This window comes from Ptiloglossa arizonensis, chromosome 1 (assembly GCF_051014685.1).
Source record: "Ptiloglossa arizonensis isolate GNS036 chromosome 1, iyPtiAriz1_principal, whole genome shotgun sequence".
Taxonomy (NCBI): domain Eukaryota; kingdom Metazoa; phylum Arthropoda; class Insecta; order Hymenoptera; family Colletidae; genus Ptiloglossa; species Ptiloglossa arizonensis.
The window spans coordinates 23,318,540-23,337,934 of NC_135048.1; the positions used below are offsets into that span (position 1 = coordinate 23,318,540).

The window sequence follows — 19,395 nt, forward strand, 5'->3', positions numbered from 1 at the left end:
AACGGTATCGTTTCTTTGTTGATCGAAAAGCGATATGAAGAACAAAAAATAATGGTGAAACAAAAGTGAAAAGTAAAGTCCATTTTTTTATCGATTCATTTCCATCGAGTAAATCTCCCAATATATAATAAGTTGCTCGATAAGTTTTGTCGTTTTTGTCGTTCTATTTTTCTAAATATAGTACTACCGTTTAACAAACATGTGTGAAGTTTTGCGTAGATCTGACAAGTCGTTCGTATATTTACAGTTGTTCAAAGTTGAAGTGTCATACTATTTTTTTACAGTGAAAAAAACGACAAAACTTATCGAACAACTTAGTATGATCTTCCGAAGATACAGTGACAAATATAAAAATTTCTACTTTGTATTAACAGTTAACGTCAAAGAAACGCCACCGAGCGCATGTAATGCGAGTCTCGTTCGCTGTTGCTTTGTCTCTCTCGCTCTCCGCGCATCCCACTCACTTCTCCCGCGCAGCTTCCGCTCGAAATGAAAATCGCTACCTGCCCCGCTTTCGAGATAACTGGCCGTTTCTGTTGAGAAGATCAAAATTATAAACGACAACAATTGCGACAAACGGAAGTTTATTCGTAGAGTGAACATTTCACAATACACACGCCCTCTCGAGATTACAAAAATGTCTCCGTTCGTTCGTGATACCTTTTATAAAATAAAGATAATTAAGACGACAGCCAAGTTCTCGGATTGTCAATAGTCAGGACATCGACTTCTTCGGAAGTGAAACCCTTCAGCAACATTTTTGGCAGCACGTTGTTCAGGATATGAGAGAATCCGTGCCCGCCGAATTTCATCTTTTCCGAGAAAATAAAACAGAACATTGTAGTGAAATATTATTTACACAAAGAGTGACTTGAAACTAATGTAAATAAAATTCGTAGCGACGTTAAGGAATTTCTAAACCAGATGGTATTTCGTTTACGTATCGCGAAAGCATTGTTGGTCTTTGATAAAATATATATTTCCAATTTATTTGACTGTTATTGTTGGTCGAAGTTCGAGTGTCTATTGACGCGTATCTCGTGTACACGGTGTCCACGAACGAAAAAATTCCAACTTGAGATTTCACCCAGAATTGGAGTACTCTCGTTTGGGGACGCCCTGTATACAAAATTATAATACGAAACGATATCGGTCGAATTGATGGCCTCTGTGTCACGCAGCCCCTCGTAGTGCGTGCATGTTTATTAAAAAAAAGCATTCGTTAAAGTAATTAATGGATTCATTGATACGTACTAATCTGTGCTTTGTGTGAATGTCGTGACTCAAAAGGACACGGTTCAATTTTTTATCATCCCGAAGTAGTTTGACGCGATCCATGCGCTGCGCGTCGGACAGCATGTCCACTGACGGATTCAACTGATAAAAAGAGCATTCAATTCCAAATAGATCGAATTGGCAGTAGCATTTCGTCTCGTCGGAAAATTCCAAAAGTCCCAATTCATCGGGTATGGTTCCTGTTGAAATAATAGTTTGTTCGATAAGTTTTGTCGTTCGATAAAACTAATTGAACAGTATAGTACTAGGTTACTCAATAAATTTTATCGAACGACAAAACTTATTGAACAACCTAGTATGGTCCGAGTAATAATAATTATATTAATAATAATAATAATAATAATAATAATTATTATTATTATTATTATTATTATTATTATTATTACTAATGTTATTATTATTATTATTATTACTATTATTATTACTATTATTATTATTATTATTATTATTATTAATGTTATTATTGTTGTTGTTGTTATTATTATTATTATTATTATTATTATTATTATTATTATTATTATTATTATAACGATAATAGTAATTATAACAACATAATAATAGTATATTTCCATTCTACTAGAATTGCATTATAAAATTGGTCGAAATAAAATACAGTACCGAAAAACCACTTTTAATTATTAACAAATCTACATTTTACTAGAATTTACTAAATCCACGAAAACAATTCATTTCTCGTCTCCCCCTCTATACGCAATCTTACCGAGTCGGTGGATGCAAGCGTATTATTATTTATAAACATTTCGACCTTTGATTTCGATCTTCTTTGCACGCGATGCTTCACTTCTGTATTGTTCTTTTTCAGATCGATAATGCGTTATATCAAAGAAGACACGAACCAAAGGTCGAAACGTTTATAAACGATTGAGAATCTTACAACGAGAAAGTATTCTTTAAAAATTGATTGACAATACACCTTTAAAGGTTACCAACGAGTAAATACACGTATCTTGAACTCATCTTATGGATCAAATTATTACGAACATCTAGAAAAATTACTTTCTCTTTGTTTTTTTTTCAGCGGTATACATTCCTTTGAATAAAATTATTGAGTGAGAAAAATGTTAGAAATTAAATGGTATCTGTATAATTTCGAACAGAGGTTTCGCAACGGCCTGATAAATTGATAGATGAAATTTAATAATCGATTAAACGTACGATCGAGATGAGAGAGAATAGCTTTTTGCGCGTCACCGCCAGCTTCTTGATACAGTCTCATTATTTCAAACGGTGCCTCAGAATTTCGTCCAGGATGAAAGCTAACAGGACACTTCAGTTGCGCCTGGAGTTCTCCAGTTGCTAGAATAGCCCGTCTTTCGAAATCTGTTCGAAGTAAAATTAATTAACAACGTCGCTTAAAACTGAGTAGAGTTACTTTTCCTTATTAATTCGATTACAACGAGCAAACCGTTCTTTATTTACGACTATTTTAATTTCGATCGTTTCTGTATCGTTATACGACACAGGTATTATTTTATCGTTTTCTTGTAATAGGTTGTTCGATGAGTTTTATCGTTCAGTGTAGTACTATTCAATGTAGTATTGTTCAATGCAGTACTGTTTAATGTAGTACTGTTTAATGTAGTACTGTTCAATGTAGTACTATTTAATATAGTACTGTACAATGTAGCACTGTTCAATGCAGTACTGTTCAATGTAGTACTGTTCAAAGTAGTACTGTTCAATGTAGTACTCTTTAATGTAGTACTGTACGATGCAGTACTGTTCAATGTAGTACTGTTCAATGCAGTACTGTTCAATGCAGTAATGTTCAATGCAGTACTGTTCAATACAGTAATATTAAATGTAGTACTGTTCAAAGTAGTACTGTTCAATGTAGTACTATTTAATGTAGTACTGTACAATGTAGCACTGTTCAATGCAGTACTGTTCAATGTAGTACTGTTCAATGTAGTACTGTTCAATGTAGTACTGTTCAATGTAGTACTCTTTAATGTAGTACTGTACGATGCAGTACTGTTCAATGTAGTACTGTTCAATGCAGTACTATTCAATATAGTACTGTTCAATGCAGTACTGTTCAATGCAGTAATGTTCAATGCAGTACTGTTCAATACAGTAATATTAAATGTAGTACTGTTCAAAGTAGTACTGTTCAATGTAGTACTGTTCAATAAGTTTTATCGAACGATAAAACTTTTCGAGCAACCTAGTATCCTTCGTATCTCGCTACTCGACAAGTAACCACCCGCCATTTTTCTTCGGTTTCAGATTTCTTTTATTATGTTCAATCATTATACACCCCGTCTTATCGAGACACTTTTAAATTATTCCCGCGATCGATTCACCGTATTCTATAAATTCAAAATTGATTTTTTCTACAATTCTGTCATTTATTTATTTATTCTTTCATCGGTGACACATTTTTCTTCGTAATTACATTACAACGAAACAATAATCAATCGCGATTATATTCACAGATTTCCGAAAGGAATGATACAACCTTACGATCGAAATGTGGTAAATAAAGAATCGAATTGAATTTTTTCTATTTAAATTGTTCGAAGCAACGATTTGCAAAATAATATACGCGCCTTCGATTGGCCAAGTACTACCAACTTCCCCGATGAATCCTGTTCTCATGTCAGGGGACTCCTCGCAACCAATGGTCATCTCTTTCAACATCACATTGTACATTTCTTCCCGAGACAATCGGAGGTCGCTCGCGTTTTGAGTGGCAGCAACGTAATAGCCTCCGGATGATTAACAACAAGAATCAAGGTGTACCCGAAAATAGAACAATACAATATAATACATTACACAGCCATCGAACGTACAAGATACGTTTCTTAATACGCGGCAAGTACAACAGAGATAAATTTAAGACCCAACGACAACAAACAGAGATTTACGCAAACGTTATCTGACGTGACCTTAATTTTCAATTACACGCTTTCTTGTGTTACGTACGATTCCGATAGACAATTTCTTTTAACACGTTGATACATTCTTAAAAAAATTATACAAGAATATGGTAATATTCTCCTGTCAGTGTCGTGAACAATGGTATTCATAAACGATCGGTAAGACACCTCATCTTCCTTTAGAAATCGCGCCTTCAATTTTGAAAATTATAAATTAACGATATTGTACCGTGTATTATTAAATATTTCACGTCATGCGCAAACGTTAAATACTCCAGTTAATTTTTCAAAATACCGATAACTTGAAAACAATAGACAAGGAGATTATAAAGTAACGATAGTGTATTGTATATTAATGCTAGATATTTCACAAGAGTTTTTGAAAAATACCGATGACTTGAAAGCAATAGACAAAGAGAGTCGTCGATGAAATCTTAGATCAATAATACGAGAAACACCCGATAGAAATCGATACAATTGAAGAGTATATATACCTGTTCCAGCGACAATATTGACACCAGTCTCTTCACTGACTCTTTTCATCAACGGAATGTCACGTTTCAAACCGTAATTACTATTCTCCACGATGGTGCCACCGTTGCACTCGCGGAAGAATTTCACGTCCTCCAATACAGCATCCATCGTGTCCTCATCGTTGTACGTTAAATTGTACAAATTACTGTAACTGTAAATAGAAGTTCGCAGATGTCATCATCAATTTTTTCGAATCGATTCTACCGATTCGAACAACTTATTCGTTAAGAAACCCGGCGCAAAACTTCGAGAAAGTGCAAAGAAAAAGAATCGTCCAGAATAGAGATCTCCTTACTTCTGAATTATTATTAATTTATAAAGTTACACAATACGAAAACAATTGAAAAAATTCTATCGTTCCAAACTAAAAAAACCTTCTGGACTCACGGGTATTGCTTGCAGAATTTATAATCCGCATTATAAATTATTTCTAAATTATTATTAATTGATAAAGTTACACAATACGAAAACAATTGAAAAAATTCTATCGTTCCAAACTAAAAAACCTTCTGGACTCACGAGTATTGCTTGCTGAATTTATAATCCACATTATAAATTATTATTAATTTATAAAGTTACACAATACGAAGACAATTGAAAGAATTCTATCGTTCGAAACTAAAAAACCTTCTGGACTCACGGATATTGTCTGCAGAATTTATAATCCGCATTATAAATTATTTCTAAATTATTATTAATTGATAAAGTTACACAATACGAAGACAATTGAAAGAATTCTATCGTTCGAAACTAAAAAACCTTCTGGACTCACGGGTATTGCTTGCTGAATTTATAATCCGCATTATAAATTATTATTAATTTATAAAGTTATACGATACGTAGATAATTGAAAAAATTCTACTACAAGCTGTAAAACTTTTTGGACTCACGGGTATTGCTTCAGATATCCATAATTTCGAAGCTCGATCTTCTCGTCCAGAAAACGCTTCAAGTGATTCGGTGGAGGGACGTAAAAGGTGTCAAATAACAAAGCCAGGTGCTCGTGCGTGAGGGTTCTACCAAGATCGTTTGGATCCGTTTCTCCGAGTACTGAACGAACGAGTCGTATTCGTAACAATTCATTTTGCGTGACACACAGACACCGGGGAACCCCCATAACCCTTAACTACGGACACTGAGTCCGCAAGACTCCACGTGATACATTCCATAACATTTAAACAATAACATATTTTCTATTCTTTGTGGTCTTTTACATCCTACTCACCCAACAATGAAATATTTCCTAATAAATGTTTCGTTTTCATGTGACAATTAATGTCATCGATTTTATAAAAATTTAATACGTTCTCATCGAAGTTCGACAGACTCCTTGTCCGTGTTAGTGTGGTTAAGGGTTAAGATATCGTATCGCTATATTTAAAGCTCTTGACAAAAATTTTATCTAAAACATTTTCGAGGAAACGGTTTATAACGTTTCACGTTACCTATCTGTGTATACATACAATGTACTTCAAAAGTACTCGATTCGGGACAAAAAGAATGCTCGAACGATGACTGGTCTAATTATTATTTAAACGTAAAAAATAATAATCAACCATGTTACGTTTTATTTCGTTCTCTGAATACTTTCGAGCTGCAGTGTATATATAAATAGAGTGGTTCTCTTCGCAAATAAAATAACACAATAAACAAAATAGTGTAAAAAATAATTTGTTCACACTTCGTGTCGACCAGGTGGTCGTTCGTCGAAATATTATTAATACGATTACCAAAGACAATACACGTTAAAGCGATACGCGAAAAAATTTGACAGCGTCACCAAGGTGGTAACCAAATCGCGTATTATTTCACTCTATTTTGTAAAACTTACGTTACAAGAAATTTTCAAGAAAATTACATTTTCCAAATCTCGATTAAACATACTTACCAGTTTGCACATAGACACGCTCCATCTTCCTCCGCTGCTACCGATCGTCAAACACCTGAAACAACGAAACAAGTACCAATAGCGAAAGAAGGAATGCAGAAGAGTATCTATTCGTTAATATTAAATGCAACGGTTGTGCAATTCACGACGAAACGACGTAATAAATTAGCAAAACACTACACCGAAGACTTGAATGTCCCTCGGGATGGAATTTTGTTGATTTAGATATGAATTTTCGAAAAAAATTATTTCCATGTCGGGATTACGTGTCGCGCGTAAGAAACGACGGATTTCTCTTATTAACGTCGGAAACGTCGATTGGGTGCGTTCTTCGTAGGCCCCCGCAATACATACCTGCGAGAAACCGATCTACGACGATCTCCAAGTTAGGTGAGCGCAGTTTTCGTTTCAACGGAGAACGTCTGTCTTCACGGTCGACCGATCGCACACTGATGCCTCAGATCGGCTATCGTTACGCGTTGCATAACAAAAATGTGAAACGAAAGATGCTGTCACTTTAACGCGGTGCAAAGTTTTCGTTAAGCCCCCCCAGATATCTCACTTTCCACGTGACGACGCGCGATTACCAACGACCCGCGTCTCTTATCGCAAAGGAGAGACGCTTTTTATTTGGGGCCATTCACGATTCGACAGGGGTCAAAGTGATCGATTTTTTGTCGATACTTTCTTCCGAAATTTTTCTTCAAAATTGACGGACAGTGTATGCAAAAACTCATTGGACGTATTTCTTGTAAGCACGCCAAGATGTTCCACTTTCCACTTTTAGTTATTACCAATGACTCGCGTCTCTTATCGTAAAGGAGAGACGCTTTTTATTTGGGGCCATTCACGATTCGACAGGGGTCAAAGTGATCTATTTTTTGTCGATATTTTCTTCCGAAATTTTCCTTCAAAATTGACGGACAGTGTGTGCAAAAACTCATTGGACGTATTTCTTGTAAGCACGCCAAGATGTTCCACTTTCCACTTTTAGTTATTACCAATGACTCGCGTCTCTTATCGTAAAGGAGAGACGCTTTTTATTTGGGGCCATTCACGATTCGACAGGGGTCAAAGTGATCTATTTTTGTCGATATTTTCTTCCGAAATTTTCCTTCAAAATTGACGGACAGTGTGTGCAAAAACTCATTGGACGTATTTCTTGTAAGCACGCCAAGATGTTCCACTTTCCACTTTTAGTTATTACCAACGACTCGCGTCTCTTATCGTAAAGGAGAGACGCTTTTTATTTGGGGCCATTCACGATTCGACAGGGGTCAAAGTGATCGATATTTTGTCGATATTTTCTTCCGAAATTTTTCTTCAAAATTGCGGACAGAGTGTACAAAAACTCATTGGACGTATTTCTTGTAAGCTCGCCAAGATGTTCCACTTTCCACTTTTAGTTATTACCAACGACTCGCGTCTCTTATCGTAAAGGAGAGACGCTTTTTATTTGGGGCCATTCACGATTCGACAGGGGTCAAAGTGATCGATTTTTTGTCGATATTTTCTTCCGAAATTTTCCTTCAAAATTGACGGATAGTGTGTGCAAAAACTCATTGGACGTATTTCTTGTACGCAATGAATTCACGATAATTGTGTATATACTATATATATACAAGAAATGAAAACTTACAATGGATTATGTAAAAGAAGAAAATCAATGTGGTTTTAATCTCCACTAAACTCAGTTTGGTTTTAATCGTTTATAAATTTTATCAAAAAGTTTCTTTTAGAAATTAAGTGTTTTTTACGTATTCTCAGGACATTAGGATGGTGTTTTGTTTTATTTGTGTCGTTAAATCCCAAATACGGATTCATATCGTTTTTTCTTCGTCACTTACTTTGTATAAACAAAGATTCGTGTCAAAGTTGATCGGTGATAACCGTTGTCGCGAAAAAAAAAAAGAAAAAAGTTATTGCAAATAGGGCACGCTATGAACATAGAAACCTTTTGAAAGAGACGAGTAAATTTTGTATAAAAGAATAAGAAGAATGGTAGTGTATCATACAAAGTGCAGGCCTTTATTTTTGCACGTACATCTGTTTGTAACGAGTAACACGACAACGCTCCTTAAGTTGCTTGAACTTGATTTTGTTTAATTACTATTACAAGAATCAGACAGATGAAGCAAAAACATTGCATATTCCTCCCCTGATTGCTCGCGAAAGTTAAAAAGACATTCCATAGAATCTGTTTTATTCGAATGTATCATGCATCGCAAAAATGTAAACATTTCCTGTTCGAACCGTGTAACACGGTGATTTCGCTTCCTTTCTTACAACTAAAAAGCGTATTGAACTCGTAGGCAACAGTCACAGGTGACGTTCGTATTATAAACACAATCGAACGGATAACAAAGAAAATACCAATTTCTCAACCTCCTCTCAGTCGTGTTACCATCATTAACCGAGTGCGAAATGAAATAAAACGAATAATAAACGGAATAAATAAATAAAGTTAAACGAAAAAAAAAAAAAGAAAAAGGAAGAAAGAGGAAGAACTAAATAAAAATGAAAAACAAAAAAAATGTTAGCAATGAAAAATGAAATAGAAAAGCGTATCTCAATTCACGGCTCACAGAGCTTTGAAACCCTAAACAGGATGTAATGTATGTATATACACGTATCAACCTTATCTTAAAAACGAAATAGAAACGATCCGCGAGATAAACGTAAATCGAAGTGCATTTTCAATGAATTTCCTTCCTGGGAATCTCATTTTACTTGTCTAGGTCTCACACAATGAGAAATGCTTATCCCAAGGCATACCCGAAGGATTAAAGCGAAACTAATAGAACTTGAATTTCTTCAATTTTAGCACTATTATTTTTCTAAGCCTCGTACGCAAATTATAATTAATTGTTGCTTGAAACGTGTTTGTTGCGCAAACACCGTTTGAAATAGCGCCGAAATTGGCGAGTTTATAAAATAATATCAGAGGTAGTATATTTTTCGTGTAAAATCAAACATTGTAAAAATAGTATTTTTAATCTTCGTTTCTTTCGAAATTGGTTCCAAGTAAACATGATTCTTTTTTTTTTTCTTTCTTTCTTTTTAACATGTTACACTTTTTCGTTAATAATTGGATTAGATAAAAGGGAAGAACGAATTCAACGATACATGGATATAAAATAATGTTCAAGATCACACGAGGTTGGACATGAAAACGAATTTTCAAAAGTGGATCGTGACCTTGCGTGACTTGGAACGTCACGGTGTTAGAAATCGTTGATTTGAAAAATTAAAACGACCTTGCAAGAAACTCGAAGAAATAAAAATAAAATTTCTATTCCGTTGGATTCTAGACGACAGTAAGGAAAAACAATCTTCCCTCTACGATTATGATCACATACTCGGTGGTTTAGACGTTATTTCAACCAGTATGTATAACAATACACCGTACAGAGAATGTTACCAACAAACAAGTCGAGCTGCAAGGCTTGACAAAATTGGGATACGCTTTAATTGAAAAAATAAAGGGGACGAGATGCCGTATCACATAAATGTATACTTATATATTATATATATACACGTCTTAGTCGGCAATTCGTCTATTTGTCTCATTTACGTCTCTCTTCCCTTCGAATGTATACAATATAAAATGCTACGACTTCCTTCCGAGCAAATGATTCTTGCAGCGTTCGCGTAAGTATATCACTTTGTCATTCAAGTATACACCTCTACGTTTTTTAAATCCGACGAGACACGTTAATACATCGTTCCGTGTGGTATACAAGCATGCTTCGGCAAACGCGAATCGCCAGAATATCGTCGTGCGATAATCACACCACGATAAAGATTCCGCTGCATATAATTAAATAATCGGATAGTTCGTGGGCCCTCAGGAAAGTCTAAAACAGAAATTTATTGGATTGTCCGGAGTTTCCTTGTAAAATATTGATATCGCAATGCGAGGGTCAAAATAATAATAATTGAAGTACGTTATTAAATTTGTATAATAAGTTGAAGATCGTGTGATATTAAACGAAAGTTTTGGATATTTTTAAGGCGCGCCAGAACGTAATTGTTAATCAGTGTGAACAGAGAAATTTGTATTGATAGAATGTATTTTATTTCGAACAATGGGTGCGGCTTATCAATAAATATGTGCAATAGACTTTCGAGATGCCCGATAAATAAACATTTGCGAGTACGGACAGATTTGACTCGTCCCACGGTCATCGAAATCGTCTACTCAATGACAACCACGAACAGTGTACAAGTTCTGAGATGATCGATTCAGATCAACGACACCGTTTCACGACGAGAATTGCACGATCGTTCAATGGCCATCGACATGGCCAAAAAAATATTTCCGTGATCACTAAATCAACAGTGGTAATTATATGGATAATAGTACTGATAGCACTAATGGTAATAATAATATTGATAATACAGTAATAATAATTTACATTTACACTTCCTCGTACTTATTTACTCAGTTAATTAATTATATTCCCTATCTACTTACGGCATGCTTACGTTTACACTCGCCCATCCTTCAAACGCAATACAGTCTGTACTCAACCGTAAATCCTTAACGAAAGTGATCAAACGCTCGAACGTATACATATATATATATATAAAAATAAGACGAGTAATCGTAAAAAATATACAGAGAAACGCGTAATGTACAAATCGATAAAATGGATGATATTGTGGAATTTCTCTCTTTCGCGGAGGATATCGATTATTCGTAACGTATTCATTTACGGGCCGATACAAAAAGAAAAGTAAATGTACGATCCAGAATATGGAAAGACAGTGTCTGTATCAGTTACCCAAGGGACGCAGTACTACGAGACTAAGAAGAATATTATAAATATTAAATGTCTAATAACAAAGCACTGTTTAGATGAAATTGACGAGTGCGCGCGAAAGTATGAATTCAGAATGAGCTAAGTTGGTTTTGAAAAATTGATCGATCGGACCAATAGAAAAGATAAATAGTGACGCGCAATAATGCTTCATTCCACAGCAATCTTGCACACAACAGGTTATCTTCATAAACTATCATCGCTGTCATCAGCATGAGCTTCGACTGAGACATTCGCGGCCAAACCTGGAGCACTTCCTTCTCTGTTGCTTTCAATCTCCTGTTCCATCGAATTATTCTGCGCTTGTGGTTCGTCTGTATGCATAAAACAGAAATAAAAGATTCCGTAAACAATGTTAATAAATGTTTGAAAATTAAATTATCAAACAGAAGTCGTGATCTGATCGAGCGTTTTTAAAATGGAACTGAGATTAACTCGTCGACTGTATAATTTTTATGCCAAAAACGCTCCCTGTACGTATACAGTTACCCTGATTAATATTCAGATGCCATGATACTTTGTAAGCTATTGCTTTGTATATTTACCTCTTACTTATACACTCTAGTTAAAAATGAGTTAATATGACATAATTTATATCTAGTATAACTATAACTATATCCAATTTGAAACCAGGGATCTTTAGCGAAAAAAATTATGTAACAGAATCAGAATCGCATCTGCAAGACTCGAACATCGGTCTTCAGGATTCTAGTTCGAGATTATATAAGAGAGCAATTATGGAAAACATTAAAATTTCAGCGAAGATGAAAAGATTCTCTTTAAAAACATTTGTTATCAAAATTGATGACCATTAACGGCTAATATTCTAGGATTGCGTATACCATCGACCCCTACATTTTCCGTTGAACTTCGTCCAAAAAGCGGACTTCGGTCGTAATCTCCTCTTGCATATCCTAGATTAATTACCTGATTGAGTTGCCGGAGATTCTTCGTCTCCTTGACCTGGACTCAATATAGCTTCTTTAATTTGACTGTTTACACCCTTTGGATCTAGATCTGTCGCCCAACTAAAGTACATTAGCGCAAGATGTGTATTACCCAACTTTTTATGCACCTAAACAAAAAATGAACATAAATAAAGAAATGCCAAACATGCAACATGATGTAAATAAATAATAATAATTTTTACTTTTCCTATCGAATAATAGACTAGAGACTCTTTGGGTACAATATTTTTCAACTCCTCGAATTCCCTAAGCGCTTCTGCGTGTCGACCAATTGAGAAATTAATACTTGCACGATGAAATTTGCATAATGTATTGTTGTGATCGTTTGCGATCGCAGTATTTAAAGTCTTTAAAGCTTGATCAGTTTTCTTTAGTGCATGTTGCACAACACCGATATGACACATTATCGCAGAATTCTGCGGATTAATTTGCAATGCACGTTTGAAATGCAATTCCGCCAGGCTATATTGCTCCTGCTTGGAGAATATTGTTCCTAAACCAAACCTACAAAACAAAAATCATAAATTGTAATTATCCCAATCAATTGTGCTACTCAAACCAATAGATTCATTTCTGAGTTTTTAATATTTTAGATGGCTGTGGTCAATATTTCTTTAAAACTCTAATAAAATCTATACATTTGGTTTAAAAAGACTTACCATGCATTATAATGCCTAGAATCAAGCCTAATGGCGTTACGAAATGCAGTGATGGCCTTATCCAATTCTTCTGTCATAACATATTCATGACCAAGAAGTGTATAGGCATATGGAAAATTGGGATCTACCTATAAATTTTTCAAACATGCAACTTTCATTCTAGTTATAGATAAATTTAATAAAGTGAAGATTAGAATAAATACCCAACATACCTGAATAGCTCTTTGAAAGAATTTAATTGCTGTTTCATGTTCTGTTTGTGCAGAAAATAGGTTTCCAGTAGCGCACCAAGCAGCTGGGGAATTGCGATCTTCGGAAACAAGTTCTTGTGCAAGAGTAGAGAGCTGTACTTCAGCATGCAAATGCCATAAAACGGTACTATAAATTTCCATAAGTTCAGTCCTTTGAGGTTCCAGTTGTCTCACTTCTGCAAAATAACTATATACCAACGAATGTTAAATTATAATTTCATAGAAATCAATTTATTTAAATTTAAATTAATAAATACAAGTTTACTGGACTTTTACCTAGCAGCTTTTTTATAATCTATCATCTCAAAATGTGCACGAGCTAACATTGATAACACCCATCCTGTGTTATAATGTCGTGCTGGGAGAATACTTAATATTTCATCGGCTTGGGTACAATTAAATTGACTTAAATGTTGATATGCCAATCCTAATTCACGTAGCAGTGACATTAAACCCTCTAAAAACATAAGAAAAACATAATTATGTTTAAAAAGACAATTAATATATTTTTTAAATCAAATATATGATGTTACAACATACCAGCACATTGTTTCTGAAGTGTTACTGCACAGAAATTGATACTACTTTGATTGTTCAATGCATTTACATTAGCTACAGCCTTTTCTGATGTGATAGTTTCCGTTTTTTCCTTTTCATTTCGATTTCTCTCATTTAACTCGTTAAAACTGGCTTTATTTAAATTAGTCTTTGAAAGTCTAGCCTTCGTTTTTCGAGATGGTGATTTAGGTGTAGCAAATTTAGTTCTATTAGGAGATTTATTATTTTCCTAATAAAGAAATATATCAGTTGTACTTCTAAATGATATACAAATAATATTTAAATATATTCAGAAATGAAAATTAAAAAAAAAGAAGTAATTACCTTCACTGAATAGCTGTGACTAAAGAGTCTTGATGAACGCCTAACATTGGTACCTTGTAGTGTTGGTGCTGCAGGTGTTGGAGTAGTAGGCGTTACTGTTACAATATTAGCGCTATTACTTGTATTTCCCGACTGTGAAAATACTGGTTTTCCTTGCTGCAAAGGTGTTTCTTTTCTTGACATTAATTGCTGTGGAATAAAACATTATATAACACATTGCACAATACGATATGTGTTGCATATTTAAAAATATGATAATTGATATTTAAATCTTACCCCCACATGGGCCCTTAAACTAGTGACACGTTTTACTAAACTTTTCTGATCATTAGTTTCTGTAAGAGTAGTATGTGAAGGTAGAACTGTTGGTTCGGGTGTATTACTTTCCAAAGGTAAGATACCAAAACTTGGTGTAAGAGGGCTCATAGTATTATTAAACATACTACGGTATCGTGGAAGTTTAGCTCTTGGCGATATCGAAGAACAATTACTATAATGTGTAGGTAAGTTTTGTGGGCTCTCATCTGCAGAAGAATATAACCGTATAGCAGGTCCTATACCATTCATTATAGTTGATGCTGTTGTCATTTGTGCAGGAGTACTAAAAGATGTAAATAATGCAGTAACATGATATAAACATATATACATTGCCACAATAAATGTGTACATACACACTGGTGCCATTTGTAGTAGGTGTACCATTTGAATTATTAGTAGGTACAATGAGATCAGATTCAGTGGCATATATGGGAGTAGATATACTACCATGGCACATTGCAAAATTGTCTAACTTATCTAACTGAAAAATTTTTGCAGGATCTACTACTTCACCAACATTACACAATTCTTCAAACGAATGCCAAAGAAACGGATTCAACTTTAAAGCCAATTTATGTGCATCATTTCCCTTTGCAGTGCGCATCATTTTGTAATAAATCTTAGCTATAATCTGAAGTGAAAAACATGCATGTTCACCAAACTGAGTTATGATTTCTTCTAAATTTTTCAATTGTTTGTAGTATCCTCCTATTATCGCTGCTTCTGCTTCTGCATATCTAAAAATTTAAATATTGGGACATAGTAACATAAAAAAAACATTAAAATAAAGTAATTTTACACTTACTTTTCTAAATCATAACAACATTTTGCCAAGAGAAATCTGCATTGTGCAGAATTTGGGGATTTTTTAGAAAGTAATGCATAAGCTTGTCTAACTCGTCCTGAACGATAATAACATGTTGCCAAAAGGAATAAAGTTTCTTCAGTGTCAACTATAAAATACTTCAATTAGTAACATAATATTATAATTATAGGATACAAAGATAAATTAATTAATTAAAAAGTCATATCTAAAAAAGATCAAAAACTTGCCTTCCGCACACAACCTTTCTGCTAAAAATATTGCATCTGGATAAGCATAATGATTTAAACAATGCCATATGGCTGCCTGTAATTATATATAGCATAATATACTGACAAAACATGTGTGAATATACAACAATGAAAGTGATTAATTATTATGCTCCTACAAAACACGAAATACATACATGGTGTCTATATAATTAATAGTCTACAAAATAACAAATTCAAAGTAATCCAAATTTATAAATTTAGATATAAAATACGAGAAAAAACTCATAAACGTCGTAAACGTTTGTACTTATTTATAGTCCTATCCCCTTCCATTTACGTCCATTTCGTAAAAGCAAACAACCCTAAAGAAGTACACCCTCACGGAAAAATGCATTTACTGGAATATTGGATACAATCTTGATGACTTGCTAAAAGGTATAATTTCACCAAACAAATACAACATCATAGGATACTGCGCAAATCTTGAAATCCATTTCTTGTTGAGAAAGAAATATACGCACAAACAGTTTAAATTTCTGATGTCAGTATCAATAAGTGTGGATGCGCCCCGATAGAAAATCGCACGTCACTGGCAGTCTCCTTCTAAACTCTAATGATTTTACCTGCACTGGCTCCTGTACGATCATCGTTCACACGGCAAGCTCGGTCATATAAGAATAATCTCAAACGTTTCAAGGAAATTTAACGAAGAAAATCCAAAGTCGAATGACTGCTGTGTATAAAAATTTCTTAGGAGTCCATCTTTGCTCCGATTCTTTTGAAGTGAACAACTGACTTCAGAACAAAGGTTTGCCAACATTACAGAAACGTCATCTCTAAAAGAAATTAATAGATATATGTACATAAGTGTTGTAGCTATATTCAGAGAGCAAATGTCCATGTTCAATAGCTTTGCTATACAAATATAAATAATGTTAAATTGATTACCAACGTATTTTATTAACACTTTTTAAACGCACAGAACATGCGAAAACTAAATTTTCATAATAATCCGTGTTAATAAATATTTGTGCAAATATTATTTAAAGTTCTTATAAGGGAAATACATTTTAAATCATTAAAACTTGAAAAATTGTTCATGACATTGGTATTAACTCTTTGAGTGCTATGGATGCATATATGAGTAGAGAAAGCTATTGATGTGGACTATGGGCGCATATATCCATCCAAAGAAAGTTATTGGTGCAAACTGTAAACACGTATACATCTGTTCAAAAATAACTTTCTCGTATTATTTAATTCGGGATAAAAGAATTACAATTATAATTTAGTTGTACCTTGTACGTTCAATCGTCAAAATTCACGTTAGTAAAAAAATATTCTGTCTACAGCGATCGCAACCGCTGGACGCGCCGTTCATGCGAATTACTTCGACCAAGAGTAATCACGATTCAAAGGGTTAAAATAATTACTATATAGGTATATGAACATGCTGCATTAGCAGTAATAACTGCAGATATGTATGTTTATCATATTCCTCTATGCTTTCTCTTAACACTTGATTTTGAAAGCATTATAAAATGCCAGACAATTTTTGAAAATCCAAACAAATAATTTTACTACGTTTGGTTGGTAACACGAAAATGCAACTTCTTACCGTAGACTTCTTACCGTAATAGTATCACAATATTTATAGAAATTTGATAATTATGACATATGCTTCATTAAGCATTTAACAAATTTTAATACATAAATAAATTAATAGGTTTAAATTACTATTTTTATATATATATACATGTATATCTCAATTGGTTACACAAATATTAGTCATTGCAATAAGAATAAACGCATATCATCTTAAACTTAAGCAATATATTTAATAAATTTTACTGTAAATACAATTTTAAAGTAACGTTTTAAAAGAGAAACATTAATTTAATTAAGATATTAATATGAAAAAAGTGTATTTAAGCAATTTTGCTTGTAAATTATACATTTGGTAACTGTGTAAGTATTTATTTAGATACATCTTAAAATACGTATTTAAATATAAAATAAATACGTATTGTTTTACAGATTCTATAAATACTAAAAAGACTATGATTATGTAATATTTTACACTGCAAAGATGTATTGTTTATTACGTCCTTGTTTCCACACAAGTTTTCATCTTGCCTCAAAAATCAGATTAAAATATGTTTGCATTTGTATTGGCTTTATCATGCTCCTTGATTTTTTTGGAGCATTCACACATTTTCTTGAAGTCACATATGATTCAAATTTTGTTTATCCTTATGAAGGCAGTACACATGAATTTGTAAATGCATTACGACATAATGAAAAACCTACTGTTGATCCTATAAATAAGTACAATTATACATTTGTACTAGATAATAAACAAAAATGCATAGATGCAGCATATAGCAGTTTTCGTGTTGTATACGTAGTAAAATCTGCCATAGAACATTTTGAAAGAAGATTGGCAATTAGAAACTCTTGGGGTTTTGAAAAGAGATTCTTTGATGTACCTTCAAGAACAATTTTTATATTAGGTGTACATCCATCTGATAATGTACTTCAAGCAAAAGTAGAGATAGAGGCTGCAAAATATAAAGATATTGTACAAGGAAATTTCACAGACACATATTACAATAACACTATTAAAACCATGATGGGTTTTAAGTGGTTAGTAGAACATTGTTCAAATTCAAAGTTTTATATGTTTATTGATGATGATATCTATGTTTCGGTGAAAAATGTTTTGAGATTCATAAGAAATCCAGCTAACTATCCAGATTATTTGAAAGAACCCAAAAAATTTGGAGCTCATAAAAGAGAAATTAAAGATTCTCAGGAAACAGAAGAATCAGATATCATGAATTTAATTCCACAGGAAAATGTTTATAATTCGAATAAAAAATATTCATTTATACCAAAAAACTTAAAAGAAACACTTCCTATGGATAATATTACTCCCAAATTAAAACAAAACGTTCATAATAAGACTTCAAATACTATTTCTGGACTTATCAATAATTTTACACAAAAGTATATAAAATATAGGAACAATGTAAAATTTACCCAAGCAAAACTTGTAAGTAATGAACTTACATTGAAGAGAAGAAGAAGACAAATTTTTGATTTTGAACTTCCAGAAGATGTTAGGTTATTTGCAGGGTTTGTAGTTGTAGCTTCACCCCATCGTCATAAATCTTCTAAATGGTATGTTTCTCTTAATGAGTACCCTTACCACCTATGGCCACCATATGTTACAGGTGGTGCATATATATTATCCAAAGAAGCTCTTTTGGACATGTATTATACTAGTTTTTATACAAAACATTTCAAATTTGATGATGTTTTTTTGGGCTTAGTTGCAAAGAAAGCAGACATTGAGCTTTTTCATTGTGAAGAATTTCATTTTTATAAGAAGGATTATACAAAATTTAATTATAAGTATGTAATAAGTTCTCATGGATATGAAAATCCAAATGAGTTACTGAATGTATGGAATGAACAAAAAGCTCTTGGTAATGCATAAATATTTATTATCTGGAAACATTATTATATACAATTTTTAAATAAGAATAAACAAGAAACATTATTGTGGTTCCATACCATTTATATTATCAAATCAATATTTTGATAATTGTAGTTGCTCTTATTTATAATACTTATTTATCAACTACCTTAAGTTATTATTAAAAAGATAGTAAATGTGTTATTTATTAAATGTAAGTTATATTTAAATAATAGAATGCAAGTTAATAAAGAAGTATATAAAAATATTTTAAATATTTTTTATATAGAATTAATTTAATGTAAAAAAATAGATTCAGAAACACTTTGATACTTAAAACAGATATAAATATATTAG

The 19,395-nt window shown here is 33.1% G+C and overlaps 3 protein-coding genes across 4 annotated transcripts; 1 reads left to right on the plus strand and 2 right to left on the minus strand.

Moving 5' to 3' along the window:
- Positions 1 to 78: 78 nt before the first annotated feature.
- Positions 79 to 7,114, minus strand: LOC143145409 (phosphotriesterase-related protein). Of its 2 annotated transcripts, XM_076308771.1 has the most exons (9): positions 6,976 to 7,114; positions 6,622 to 6,676; positions 5,624 to 5,783; positions 4,694 to 4,884; positions 3,870 to 4,028; positions 2,473 to 2,637; positions 1,255 to 1,475; positions 661 to 812; positions 79 to 533 (listed from the first exon to the last, which is right to left on the minus strand). In XM_076308771.1, the coding sequence occupies exons 2-8, from the start codon at positions 6,644 to 6,646 to the stop codon at positions 681 to 683; spliced, it is 1,053 nt and encodes a 350-aa protein (XP_076164886.1). In that variant the 5' UTR covers positions 6,647 to 6,676; positions 6,976 to 7,114; the 3' UTR covers positions 79 to 533; positions 661 to 680. The 2 variants fall into 2 exon arrangements, with proteins under 2 accessions (XP_076164886.1, XP_076164876.1); XM_076308761.1 differs by lacking the exon at positions 79 to 533 and having other exon boundaries at positions 568 to 812.
- Positions 7,115 to 8,623: 1,509 nt separating this feature from the next.
- On the minus strand, positions 8,624 to 16,343 carry Cdc27 (cell division cycle protein 27). The gene is made up of 13 exons (XM_076314454.1): positions 16,181 to 16,343; positions 15,576 to 15,651; positions 15,328 to 15,475; positions 14,876 to 15,259; positions 14,481 to 14,805; positions 14,205 to 14,393; positions 13,863 to 14,109; positions 13,599 to 13,779; positions 13,284 to 13,509; positions 13,072 to 13,199; positions 12,595 to 12,916; positions 12,372 to 12,519; positions 8,624 to 11,758 (listed from the first exon to the last, which is right to left on the minus strand). The coding sequence occupies exons 1-13, from the start codon at positions 16,202 to 16,204 to the stop codon at positions 11,631 to 11,633; spliced, it is 2,526 nt and encodes an 841-aa protein (XP_076170569.1). The 5' UTR covers positions 16,205 to 16,343; the 3' UTR covers positions 8,624 to 11,630.
- A 1,074-nt stretch (positions 16,344 to 17,417) lies between these two features.
- Positions 17,418 to 19,306, plus strand: Brn (beta-1,3-galactosyltransferase brn). The gene is made up of 2 exons (XM_076308685.1): positions 17,418 to 17,525; positions 17,595 to 19,306. Exon 2 carries the CDS (start codon positions 17,647 to 17,649, stop codon positions 19,057 to 19,059), a length of 1,413 nt encoding a protein of 470 aa, XP_076164800.1. The 5' UTR covers positions 17,418 to 17,525; positions 17,595 to 17,646; the 3' UTR covers positions 19,060 to 19,306.
- The last annotated feature ends 89 nt before the right edge of the window (positions 19,307 to 19,395 follow it).

What these genes read in the sequence shown, in the direction of transcription:
- LOC143145409 (XM_076308771.1), bottom strand. Translation starts at nt 6,646, where the DNA reads ATGGAGCGTGTCTATGTGCAAACTG. An exon ending in GCGTGTCTATGTGCAAACTG is followed by an intron (nt 5,784 to 6,621) that starts GTAAGTATGTTT and finishes TCGTTCGTTCAG; the next exon opens with TACTCGGAGAAACGGATCCA. An exon ending in GGATATCTGAAGCAATACCC is followed by an intron (nt 4,885 to 5,623) that starts GTGAGTCCAAAA and finishes TTCTATTTACAG; the next exon opens with TTACAGTAATTTGTACAATT.
- Brn (XM_076308685.1), top strand. Translation starts at nt 17,647, where the DNA reads ATGTATTGTTTATTACGTCCTTGTTTCCACACAAGTTTTCATCTTGCC.
- Cdc27 (XM_076314454.1), bottom strand. Translation starts at nt 16,204, where the DNA reads ATGATCGTACAGGAGCCAGTGCAG. An exon ending in TGTTGTTATGATTTAGAAAA is followed by an intron (nt 15,260 to 15,327) that starts GTAAGTGTAAAA and finishes TTAAATTTTTAG; the next exon opens with ATATGCAGAAGCAGAAGCAG. An exon ending in GATTATAAAAAAGCTGCTAG is followed by an intron (nt 13,510 to 13,598) that starts GTAAAAGTCCAG and finishes GTTGGTATATAG; the next exon opens with TTATTTTGCAGAAGTGAGAC.